The sequence below is a fragment of the Motacilla alba genome, chromosome 4 (assembly GCF_015832195.1).
Source record: "Motacilla alba alba isolate MOTALB_02 chromosome 4, Motacilla_alba_V1.0_pri, whole genome shotgun sequence".
Taxonomy (NCBI): Eukaryota; Metazoa; Chordata; class Aves; order Passeriformes; family Motacillidae; genus Motacilla; species Motacilla alba.
The window spans coordinates 56565258-56577488 of record NC_052019.1 but is presented as its reverse complement, the minus strand read 5'-3'; the positions used below and the strand labels follow the sequence as shown (position 1 = coordinate 56577488).

General features: G+C 44.6%; 1 protein-coding gene across 15 annotated transcripts in view; it reads left to right on the top strand.

Moving 5' to 3' along the window:
- The first annotated feature begins 1679 nt into the window (after positions 1 to 1679).
- The window catches only part of OTUD4 (OTU deubiquitinase 4), a 28293-nt gene continuing 17741 nt past the window's right edge, over positions 1680 to 12231 (top strand). For 7 of the 15 annotated variants that reach the window (XM_038136684.1, XM_038136681.1, XM_038136678.1 and 4 more), the window contains exons 1-6: positions 1682 to 1828; positions 4736 to 5228; positions 6742 to 6825; positions 9609 to 9659; positions 9967 to 10013; positions 11747 to 11819. In XM_038136684.1, the coding sequence (XP_037992612.1) occupies positions 5064 to 5228; positions 6742 to 6825; positions 9609 to 9659; positions 9967 to 10013; positions 11747 to 11819 (420 nt within the window). In that variant the 5' untranslated portion in view covers positions 1682 to 1828; positions 4736 to 5063. Of the gene's footprint in view, positions 1829 to 4735; positions 5229 to 6741; positions 6826 to 9608; positions 9660 to 9966; positions 10014 to 11746; positions 11820 to 12231 lie in introns of all 15 variants that reach the window. The other 8 variants (XR_005256941.1, XR_005256940.1, XM_038136687.1 and 5 more) reach the window with 2 other exon arrangements.

Genomic DNA, 12231 nt, shown 5'->3' with positions numbered 1-12231 from the left:
CTGATGTTTTGGTTGTTGCTAAGTAGTGCTTACCCTTAGTCAAGGACTTTTCAGTGTCTCATGCTCTGCCAGTGAGGAAGTGCACAAAAAGCTGGGAGGGAGCTTGGCCAGGCCAGCTGACTCACAGAATCATAGAACGGTTTGGGTTGGAAGGGTTCTAGTTCCAATGCCTCTGCCACAAGCAGGGACACCTTCCACTAGATCAGGTTGCTCAGAGTCCCATCAAACATGGCCTTGAACAATTCCAGGGATGGGGCATCCACACCTTCTCTGAGGGACTTGTGCCAGTGCCTCACCATCCCCAGAGGAAAGAATTTCTTCCTAGTGTCTAATATAAACCTACCCTCTTTCAGTTTAAAGCCATGTCCCCTTGTTCTACTGCTACAGGCCCTTGTAAAAAAATCCCTCTGCAGCTCTCTTGCAGCCCCTTTTAGGTACTGAATGGCTGCAGGTAAAGTCTCCCCAGAACCTTTTCCAGGCTGAAAAACCAAATCCTCTCAGCCAGTCTTGATAGGAGAGGTGCTCCAATCCTCTGAGCTTGTCCATGGTCCTCCTCTGGACTCACTCCAACAGTTCCACACCCTTTTAACGCTGGGGACCCTGAGCTGATGCAGCACTGCAGGTGGGTTCTCACCAGAGAGCAGAGGGGCAGAATTCCCTCCCTTGCCCTGCTGGCCACACTGCTTTTGAGTTCCCAGCCTAAATAAGCCTTTTAGTCAAGGGGAAAAAAAAAAATCTAATTTGAGTTTGCTACACACTTGCTTACTCTTCTCACAACCTTCCCACTATTTCTTTACAAGCATTTCACATATTTCTTCATGTCTGCTAGAGCATTTCCGAGGAAGAGCAATGGGATATGAGAATACACTCTTTGTATACGGCTACATTTCAGAAATATACACAATTACTGTGGCAGCACCCACGTACCGAGGGCACAGCTCAGCAACTTCTCCTTCTGGCAGCACAACCAGCTGTGGGATGTGCCCTCCAACCTGTGGGGCTGAGGCGGGATCCCCCCAACCTGTGTGGCCGTGGGGTGTCACCTCCAACCTGTGTGGCCGTGGGGTGATGTCCCCGTGCGGCTGAGGAGTGTCCCCCCCAACCTCTGTGGCTGTGGCGAGACCCCTCCCAACCCGTGTGGCTGTGGGGAGTCCCCTCCGACCTTTGTGGCGTGATGCCTGCGGCCAGCGTGACGCGGGGTGTCCCCTGTCCTATCCCACACCTATCCCCCGGGCTGCTACCTCACTTAGAAAAAAAATGACACGCTTAGAAACGTTTCGCGTTGCTCCCCACAGGTGGAGCAGGGCGCTCAGGCCGAGCTGCGCGCTGAGGGAAGCGCCGGCACATGGCAATTCCCGCCCCTCGCTGGGACCTGCTGGGTGAGGGGAAGGAAAGGTTCCTCGGCTGTACCACTGCGGGCCTTGCGGGTGAGGACGACGCGAGGCGACTGCCGCTCGCCTCGGCACCATCCGGCTCCTCCGAGCCGACCAGGGCCGGATCCCAGCGCAGCATCCCAGCGCCACACCCCGCTCGCTGCCCCGGCGCCCGGGCGCGCTCCCCACCCGCCTCTTCCCCCCTTCGGCGCCCCCCCGCGCGGCGAATGGTGCGAGCCGCAGGTGTGGCCGGCGGAACAAACCAACAGCGGGCGGGGGGGGGATCGGCGCGGCGGGAGGGCGGGACGGGACGGGACGGGGCTGGCAGCGGGCGCATCACCGGGAGCGAAGCGGGCGGAGCGGCCGCCGCGGGAGATTGAAGTGCCGGGGCCGCGGCGGGGCGAGCAGCGTGAGCCGGCGTCGCCCGTGGGGAGGAGAATAGGAGGAGGGGGCCGGTAAGTGCCATGGGCTGGCGGCAGCGGGAGCGCGGCCCCGGCGGCGGCGGTGCCGAGGGGGCGGGCAGGGCACGGCGGGGCAGCGGCCGCGGCTCCGGGAGGCCGGGGGTCCACCCCTGCCCGGGGGTCTGTTCCCGGCCTGCCCCGCCGAGCCGCCCGTGCCCGAGCTGCGGGTGGGAGAAGGCGCGTGGCGAACCGGGAAAGGGCGCGCGAGGCGGGGGAACGCCGGGCTGCTCTGCCCAAGGCTGCTGGCCCAGGTGTTGGGACAGGCAGGCCGTGACCTGGATCGCAAAACCAATCTTGGTTTAAAGATAAAGTTAGATTTTTTTTTTTTTCCTGAAAAAATTTTTTCAGCTTGAGTCAGCTTCCTGGGCTGATTCGGGGTAGGGGCAGTGAGAGGAGAAACTCGTGGCTGGATCTGATGCACGTGGTGTAAGTGCTGGTCGAAAGTGTTAATAAAGCTGCTGGCTAATTAGAACATCTGTATTAACTCTAGTAAGAGCATCCGCGGGAACTGTAGTTAGAACATCTGTGATAACTCGTGAGTTATAATTTGGTCATTCTTATCTTGATGGAGCATTTATTTTAATGCTGAGGTGTTTCAGGTGCCTTTGGGTGGGTGCATTTCTCCTTGAACCTTTGCAAATGTGTGTACGGAGTAGATTTCTTCATCAAGAACTAAGCCTCTTTAGAAATAGATTGATTCTTGTATAGCGGCTCTTGGAAAAAACTCTGCGGGTCATCATCACTTGATGAGCTTCAGGAGCTGATTGCAGGAAGAACAGGATTTTGGAACACTAACAAGTAGACGACTTTAATGCTCTAATTTTCTGTGTATTCACTTATCAGAACCACATTTACATCCTGTCACATTCTGAATGGCCTGGTGTGTATAGGCATTCTTGAGTATAACAGATGTGATGAAAGGCATTTGCCCTTCCCCTCACTAGCCTATAGAATCACGATGACAACAGGCTGAAATATATAAGATAGATTTGTTAAATATTAGAGCATAGTACTGCCTCTAAACATGATAAATAGAGTGAGTAAAAAAATGGATATTCCTAAGAAAGCCTGTAACTGGACACCAGTTTGATAGGTTTCAAAAGCATCCTTCCAAATTACTTTTATCTGCAGAAGAAGCAGCTCTCACATGCAGCACTCTGCAACCCTGAGTTCCTTGAGTGAATGTGGTAGCTGAGTCAGTGGCAGCAACTGTTTATAGTTCAGTCTTGGTAGATGATGTTTCCGATCTTTTGGGGAGAAGCTGGAGCTTTCCTCCAGCCCCTTGCTGGTATTTTTATCCCTTTCCTTGTCTAAAACATCCATCCCTGTGCTGCCTTACTGTGTCTTGGAGGCTTAGCTGGGAGTAAAGCTTTGCTTTCACTTCTTTCACTTTCTGTTCTCCCTGTCTACAGATACAGAGATACCAGGAACTGGCATTTGTTTCTTGTTCCTCTCTGGCAAGCCTGAGCTTCTGTTAGGAAAGATGGTGTGATGCTGGTGGAGCACTAGACTTGGGCTGCCTTGGAACTTGTGTTTATTTAATAAGTTACTTATTATTATTACCTAGGGATCTCAAGTCACCACCCTCCCTAGGCTTATTACTGTCAGCTGAAGGTAAAAATCAGGGTTTCCATTCAAGTTGCCTTACAAGTTTGAAGAGCATCCTTTCTTGTCACATTTTGTGCATCAGAACCTTCTAAATCCCGTTGACAATGCCAAGCAAAATTTAATAGTGCAATTGTGATACAAGTGTTTGGGCTTCTTACAACTAGGAGTGGCATGCAAGAAAAGTAATGCATTAAAAGTACTGAATGGCTGTGGCTTTTTAAAATCCCATTTTCAATCAAACCCTCTTTTACTATCTCTGTTTTATTTACATCTTCTTTCCTGCAAGTGTATGGAGTTAAATAATAATCTTACAATCTCATCTGTTGGGGGGAAACCCCAAACCAAACAAAGCCTAACTAAACACACATACTGTGGATTAGGTTTCAGACAAAATCATAGAGCATGAAGGGGTTGAAATGGACCTTAAAGATCATCTAGTCCCAACTCCACTTCCCTGCTCAGGGATACCTCCCACCAGGCCAGGTTGCCCAAGGCCTTATCCAACCTGGCCTTGAACACTTCCAGGGATGGAGCATTCACAGCTTTTCAGGGCAACCTGCTCTAGTGTCTCACCATTCTCACAGTGGAGAATTTCTTCCTAATATCTAACCTAAATTTCCACCCTGTGAGTTTGAACCTGTTATTTCTTGTCCCATCACTACAGTTCCGAGTCCCTCTTCTGCTTCCTGTTAGGTCTCCTTGAAATACTGGAAGTTTGTTGTATGATTTCCATGCAGCCTTCTCTTCTCCGGGCGGAGCAGCCCAAACTTCCTCAGCCTGTCTTTGTAGGGGAGGTGCCCAGTCCCATTAGCAACTTCGTGGCCTCCTCTGGACTTGCTCCAACAGTTCCGTGTTCTCCTTGCGCTGGAAGCACCAGAGCTGGACGCAATATTCTAGGTGGGGTTTCAGCGGAGGGGAGCAGAGGAGGAGACAATCCCCCGCCTTGCCCACGCCGCTTCGGATTGAGCCCAGGATACATCTGCCTTTGTGCGCTGCGAGCGCACGCTACCGGGTTAATGTTGTTTTTCACCAGCCACCCCCCCGGTGCTGGTTTAAAACTAGGAAGCAATGGAGTGATCCTGACCAGGAGCAAGGCTGACAGCCCGGCCCCGGGCGCTGTGTCCGCCTCCTCCTGCTGCTTCCTCCTCCTCCGGGACTACGGCTCCCAGCAGCGCCCGGGCTGAAAGTGAAAATAAGCGCCAGGTTACGCTCCTGTTTGCGCCCTCCGCCTCTCTCCCTCCCTCCCGGCGGGCCGCACGTGTCCTTCCTTTCCCTTTTGTTTTCCGCCCTCAGGCCGGCTGCGCGCCCGGGACGCGCCCGCTCCCCCCGGCACCGGGACCCGCCGGAGCTGCCCCCGGCCCTCCGCAGCAGCCGGGAAGCCGCGGCAGCGACGGAGCTGCGAGTCCGGGCTGCGCAGGAAACTTTGCCGCTTCTCTCCGCGCTCTCCACATGCGAGTGGTCAACGTGAAGCCGGCTGCTGCTCTTCCTGCCGCTCCCGTTCCTGCTCCTGCAGCGCTGCCCCCCGCTCCGGCTGCTGCACCTGTGCCCGGCCCCGGAGCTGCGCCGCGGCTTCTCCTCGCCATGTGGGACTAGGAGGGGTGCGGCGTTCTCCTCGGTGAACATGGATGCGGCGGGCAGGGCCGGCGGAGGGGAGCAGAGCCATCCCGGCAGCGGCAGGGACGCCCCCGAGGACACGTCCATGGACCGCTACCTGCGATCTCAGGGCTTGTACAGGAAGAAAGTGGCCAAGGATGGCTCCTGCCTTTTCAGGGCTGTGGCCGAGCAGGTAACTGGTTACATAAACAAAGCTCCTTCTCACGAAAGCATGGGAAGTGGATCTCATTAGTGGGTGGTAATTAGTGTTAACATGCAGACAGGTATAGGTTAAGGTTATGCAGTCATGTGCCAGTGAAGAACGTGACTTTTTAAAAATAATTTCCACCTTGCGAGGTGAGAGAAGTTACGCGTGTTCAGCTGCCTCCTGCCACCGAGAAATCCTTATCTGTTTTGACCTTCCACCGCCTCCTCAGAGCTTTTTTCAGTGTAAGATCTCAACATCGAAATACAGCTGTTGGGGATGAGATTGTCTAGGAAAAGGAATTTGGAGCTGAAAAGCCACGTTCTTAGTTTTGTTAATTAGTTGACAGTAAGATTAGAGAAAGTGAGTAATTTATTTTCTGTTCTTCCTGTTGAATTCCCCTCCCCCATTTCAGTGTTAGTGTTAAAGAAAAAAAGCGACAGCGTCATCTTGTCTTAAGTACAAGCAAACAGCAGTGGGAGCTCTGGTGCTTCTGATTGTGGGAACCCAGATTCCTGTGCTAATTATACACAGATCACTTTTTAAAAAAAAATTCCTTTCCCCACTGAATTGCTAAGTTCAGGCAAGCAAATACTATTGATTGGAAGTGGGTGGTTTTTTATCTCAAGGGAATAGATATATACATAATATATATGGCTATTCTGACTTTTTAATTAATACGTAGAAAGTTTCTCTCACACTTCAATGTTCTTCAGCTATTATGTTTTTAACATCCCATTCTTTTAATGGAATCATTTAGGTTGGAAATGACCTCTAAGAAAGTAAGGTCTTTAATTCAGAGTTATTAAGTGTTTATCTGCAAATTTGGTCTGATTTGTGTACTCTTCATTCAGAAAAACTGAATTTGGAAGCGATTTATTTTGAGGGTGGTTTGTAAGGACTGCAAGAGACACTGCAACTTAAATTGTCTGGGACTTCCCTACGTTGTACTGAGATAACTTTTAACATGTGATGAAAGTAATAGTTTTCCAGTAAAGATTTGAACAGGTGGTAGAATGCAGGTGTCAGGGAACTGAATTCCTGGCTTCCGAAAAAGTGTTTGGCCAACAGACCTCTTGAAGAGAAGGTAAACATGCACTGTGAGACTTGGTTGGATTTCGTTTGAATGAATGCATGTTGGTAGGTGGCTTCCTCATCCATTCCTGCTGTAACTTCCTTCAGTTAACTGAAGTACTTTACAAAGGAGGCAGTAAAAGATTAACCATAAATGCTATTCATTTGCTTCGTAAATCCTCATAAAATTGAAGGTTTAAATTTAGCAAACCTGTGAATTCTGCAGTTACTTAATTTTTTATTAAGCAATTGGGGTTTGACTTGCCTGAAGATGTTGCTGCTGAATGAGTATGCATATTAAATATTCTTAAAAATAAAACTAGAGTATTTCCAAGCCTGTATTTAGACAGCAGTCATTAATTATTTGTGGCCTGTCATCAAAACTCCTGAGATCCAATGTCACCTTGTTCTCTTTCTCCCTTTGTAGGTGTTGCACTCTCAGTCTCGGCACATTGATGTTAGGATGGATTGTGTAGACTATCTTCGGAAAAATAGGGAGAAATTTGAAGCAGTAAGTATGTTTGTTTTCTTTGCCAGCATTTAAGAAAAGTTACTTTATTCCTTCTACTTTGGTATATTCTGCACTTCCCTATGTTTGTGGCAACATTCATCATAGCTAAATGCCAGTTGGTGCTATTTAAGTTAATTAGCACATATGTGGTAGTAACTCATTTTCATAAGCCTGGAGAGACTTGTGTATTCCTTGGACTGGAGTTATGTGGCGTGGGAGAAGTTTTTAATGCTCATGAAGAAAGAAAAGCAAACTTAATTTTCAATAGTCTATAGTGAAGCTACTATAATCGGGATTTTAGTTTAGTATAATGCCTACTTTAATAAAAGTTGTAAAATGTTCTTGTTGTGCTAATTAATTGCTTTTCCAGTTTAAAAGGGATTTGACTGATCAGATTAGTGACTTTTTTTTTCAGGGGCTGCAGTTTATTATGCATTGGCACTGTAGGGTTTTTTCCCCCTAAGCATGTGTAACTAAGCTTTTCATCAACCATAGATGTAAAATATTTTGATACTCATTATACTTGGTCAGTGGTGTCAGTGTAACATTACTAATTCCTTTTTTTATTTCCTTTTAAAAGATCATTAATCAATAATGGTGCTTCTGTTTGTATGAGCTCTAGTGTATATACTGTTACCTGATTTCCAGAACAGACAGAAGGGGAGTATGTGTAAGGATTTGCTACTAGAAGATTATTACTCTCTTTTTCTCTTCTAAATTTACCCAGTCCCAAAATACAAAGACTGTTTTAGGTATGCACTAGCATAGGGAAGAGAAGGAAAGCAGGAATAAGGGTGTGTCTTTGTGCTGTAATTTCTGATGTAGTACCCTCAGCTCTAATGTGAGTGGTCACATAAATGTGGCAGTTACCAGAAATTAGTGATGTAAAATGCAGCAGATCTCTCTGGGACAATGCTGCTCTGACTTGACTCCTTCAGGTTGTTTCTAACTCTTGGATGTCTCACTTCTTGCTTCATTTTTTCACTGCTGACTTTTTAATCCCAAGTGTGTGTTGTTACCCATATTGCTGTTTCCCATCACTGCTTTATTAGCCCTAGCTGGTTTTAGTATGGTTTTAGTATTGTTTTGGTCTCTCTCATCCAAACTCCTGGTCCCAGTGTTCTTTTTTCACTCTCAGACTTTATTCCAAGGTATGACCTGTCTCTGTCCATCTTTACTGTCCTTTTGAAAAGTCTCCTTTTAAAAGTTTCTTTAAAGAAAGTAGGTGTTTCATATTTGTTCACATTTCCCATAGTTCTTCCTCCCATGGGTACCTCGCTTCAGCTCTGCTGATCTCCTTTGCTGCCTCTGTCTCTCACTCTGCTTTGCATTTTCTGTCTGGAATATACCAGTTATCTCTCTTTAAAAAACCCAAACAGCATAAACAACAAATACCTCTTTCCCTAATCTCCTGGTTCAGCTGTTTACTTGTTGCCTCCTCAGTAGTTATGCTCTACTGACGTGGTGGTGCTTCCTGGAGTTCCTCTTTTCTCTGCCTGTTATAATTTCAGCTTAAATTTGTGTCTTTCTTTCCACTGATACTGTTATAACCGAGATTTCAGCCGTGTAGCCACTGTCTTCATTTCCATCCTCAGCCTTTCTTTCAGTGTTATCTTGAATTGCTGCTGTGTTACATTCATTGTCTAACTCTTCAGTTTCCTATCAGAACTTCCTGGTGTCCTTCCTTTCTTCCTCTGTGCATTATCTTCATGTAGTTTAATTTTGACACAAAAAGTAACTGCTGTCTATGATCATATTTGGCTGATCCACCTTTTTTTAACTTCATACCCGATTGTTTCTGTCTAAACTAAAAATTTGGGCCAGGCTTGTTAGTTCTTCTCACTTCCAAATGGCTAAAGCAGAACTTTTAATGTCACTACTCCACTCAGTTCTCCTTATTATCTTGTTTCTTAATCACTGTGGGTAAAGAGGCCATCCAGCTTGTAGCTCAAGTTCATTAAGAGTTTTCCTTCTTGGTTTGCACCTGTGTGGATCTTTATTTCAGGTAAATCAAGCAGAGAGTGACTAAAGAGCAATTTTTAAAAGCAGCCTTTCTGTAGCCTGTGTGGCTGAAACGCTTTGAAGTTAAGATGTCTCAACTACTGCAGCATCTTTCTCTGCTCTTGACAGATGTGAATTTGGCCTCCTCATGTGTGTTAGGGAGTTCAGTTGAAGGATTACTTTCTTGGGCTGCCACTTGAAGTGTAGCCTGATTGTTTGCATCCTTTGCTGAAAGTAAAAGCAGTTTGAGGTGATACAGAACAGAGGAAAAAGTGCTGTGTGAGTTGGCTGTACTAGATCTTACCACTGCTTCCGTACTACAGAAATGGGACTCCTGTTTCTGGTTGTCCATTGCTGTTTATTTAACAAGATGTTTGTATTCAAGTCCCCAATTCTCCCTTCAGTGATGCTTTGCATGCCTTAGATGAATTGCCCATAAACATCTACATCCCACCATTTCTGCTTTCTTCAGATTCTCCATTTGAGTTTCTTTTGGGAGGATTTTGTTTGGTCTATTTTACTTGTGCGTTGATTTTGAAAGCTGTTTATGTGGTTATTTTGTACAAGGCAAACCTGTGTGTTTGACTATTCATTCCTTCATCTCTACATCCCTTTATATTTGCATTGTGAGCTTTGTGAGGGCAGGGGAGACTTCTATTTCCAGTGGTACATTCCCATTGGTACAGTGGGTCACAGGTTGTGGATTCCATATGCTGCACTATTAAAAATGACTAATTATTGCTGGTTGATTTTTTATTTTTTTCTTTTTTTTTTTAATACAGTTCATAGAGGGGCCATTTGAAGATTATTTAAAAAGTTTGGAAAATCCACAGGTATGTTAGACCTGATTTATGATGGAAAGCAAGTTCTTTTGTTGAAGTTGATGGCTAATTAGTTTTTTTTCCTCTGAAGTGTTTTTGATTGAGCTTAGGTCTTTGAATTACTTGAATATTTAGTTTTATGTATGTACTCTCTACTGTTAAATGATTTGGGGAATTGTGTTTTTATGTCTTGCTGAACTCCAGATTCAGTGTTTGTATATTTATTTTCAACAATGATTTCTTGCATCTCTTGATCTGCTTATGAGGAGGTATAATTGTGTATTTGTTTGAACTTAATTTTCTTTTGTTTTCAATACAGGAATGGGTTGGACAAGTAGAAATAAGTGCCCTTTCTCTTATGTACAAGTAAGAAAACCTTTCAATATGTTTTACTGAGATAACTTCTGTTGTTTTGTTAGTAAATCAGCTGGAACAGCAAAGATAGAATTGTGTTATACCATACCATAATCCTCTGTGAAATTGTAAATATATTTGAGAATTGCAGCTGTCAATAGATTAAATAAAAGTAGAAAAGCGAGTTTGCAATAATGCCATGTATCTCACCTGCACAGCCAGTTGTGGATAATCTCATATAGCTTGTACTTTGTTAATTTCATGTCCTGGTTTTTCTGTTAACATTGCTTTTCTTCCTGTTACTCACCAAGGCTTTAGTACTAACCCTATTGCTCATATGTGAGCTGTACCCATTTCCTATATGCTAAATCTTTCTTCACAAAGTAGTGAGAAACAATGTGCTGAGTATTTATAACTGCTTTCTAATTATTGTGCAAGGGAGTGAGTGATCCACAGCATCTTCACTGTCTGCTGTTTATAAACTCATTAAAAATTCAGAATTTCAAAATGTTTACTGTAAATTAATGGCTTCGTCTATTGATGAGACAGCTGATAAGAGGAAAGAATCAGACTAGTTAAATATTACCTTTGGGCACTTTGAGTGCTACGTGTGGGAAATTGTATGGAATTCTGTCTTTGCATTTTATGAGGTGAATGGGCCAGCTCAGAGTTGCGTGTCCTGCGTGGATGGGGGGAGGCCTCAGCTGAAAGTCAGGGCGAAGCTTGGCTCAAGAGGCTTAGTGGGAAGGTCTGATGGTTACACTGAGCCAGGTTGTAGAGGGATATAACTCAATTAAAGTCAGCAGAATCGGGTGCTTAATCACATCAGAAACTGGATGGTCATGATCTGTTGTATTTCTGGCCATGAGAAAGGTATTCTCATAAGCAGGAGTATATTTTGAAGTCGTGCCACACTGGTATCTAGGGCCACAGCTGATAAATGAATGGAGACAAATTCTGGGTTATAACAGTGGGTTTTTAAAATATCAGTTGAAAGCATCAGGAGGGTTTTGTGGCACAGATGCAACTCTTATGTAGTATTTCACTGCAGAGGTGAGCACACGAGAGTAGTTATTGCTGTGCTTGTTTTGGGAAGACAGGCTTCTATTGAAAAGGCAATTTAGAGTCTCAGGGAAAGTAGGAATAGTGGTGGAAGTAGGGGGAAAGAGCTGCTCCCTCTCCTGCGTGCTGGCAGACTTAAGGGAAGTAAGAATTTCCTGTTCTGTTCCAGTAAGTGACTTTCAGACTTTTCAGGCATAGGATAGAAATTCAGTACAAATAGGCTTGATTTCCCTTTCACTCCTCAGACCTCTCACAAATATAGGTTGGTTATCTCGTAAATTTTTCTTTGCTCCCTGAAGTGGGTGGGTCTTCTTTTCCTTTCAGAATTGCTTTTTCTCAGTAGCTGTACAAAGTTTTTTGTTTTTTTTTTCTTTTTTTTTTTAAATCCAGAAACTGTGAATATACTCAATTATTTTGCAAGACTGATAACATTTTTGCCTATGTGAGAAAGAAGTTGAAGGAGGTGACAGGCTGTTAAGCAAAGAACTCCTAGAGAGCATTATGAATGAAAGGAAGAGAGAGAAAATATTTAAGATTAACATCACAATAGAGATTGATTATAGCAGAGAAAGCACTGGGTGTTTTCTGTGGTTATGTATGTCCCTTGAATTTGACTTCAATGCTCAAATTTTTATTGATACCACTTTTATAGTAAATTCTTCACTGCTACATTTTTTTTCCAGGAAAGATTTCATAATATACCAGGAGCCAAATGCTTCTCCTTCGCGTGTAACTGAAAATGGCTTTTCTGATAAGGTAAAAAAAAATCATGGCTATTGTGACAGGCTGAAGTAAGACTACTTTATAAACAGCAAGTAGTTGCCTGTGACTTTCATTATTCAACACAAAGAAAAGTTCTGAGAATTCAGTTTTAGCAGTTTATTTTGTACATGTTTAAGGCAGTTGTGCTGTTGATACATGTAGCACTTCTTTTTAAATAGAGGGGATGTATTTAGGGTGTGGCATATCTTCCTACTAATATAAAATTCTGTAAAAATCAATTTTCACCACTAATCTCTGTCTTAATTTTTTTTTTTTTTTGCTTTTCTTCAAATTCAGTTTGGTTTAAAGGACATCCAAGAAACATTTTGATTGTTTTATTGACACATTGAGATCTTGAAAGATAGCAAAGCACTGGGGTGCCTTAAATTGAATTTTAAGGTAGGGC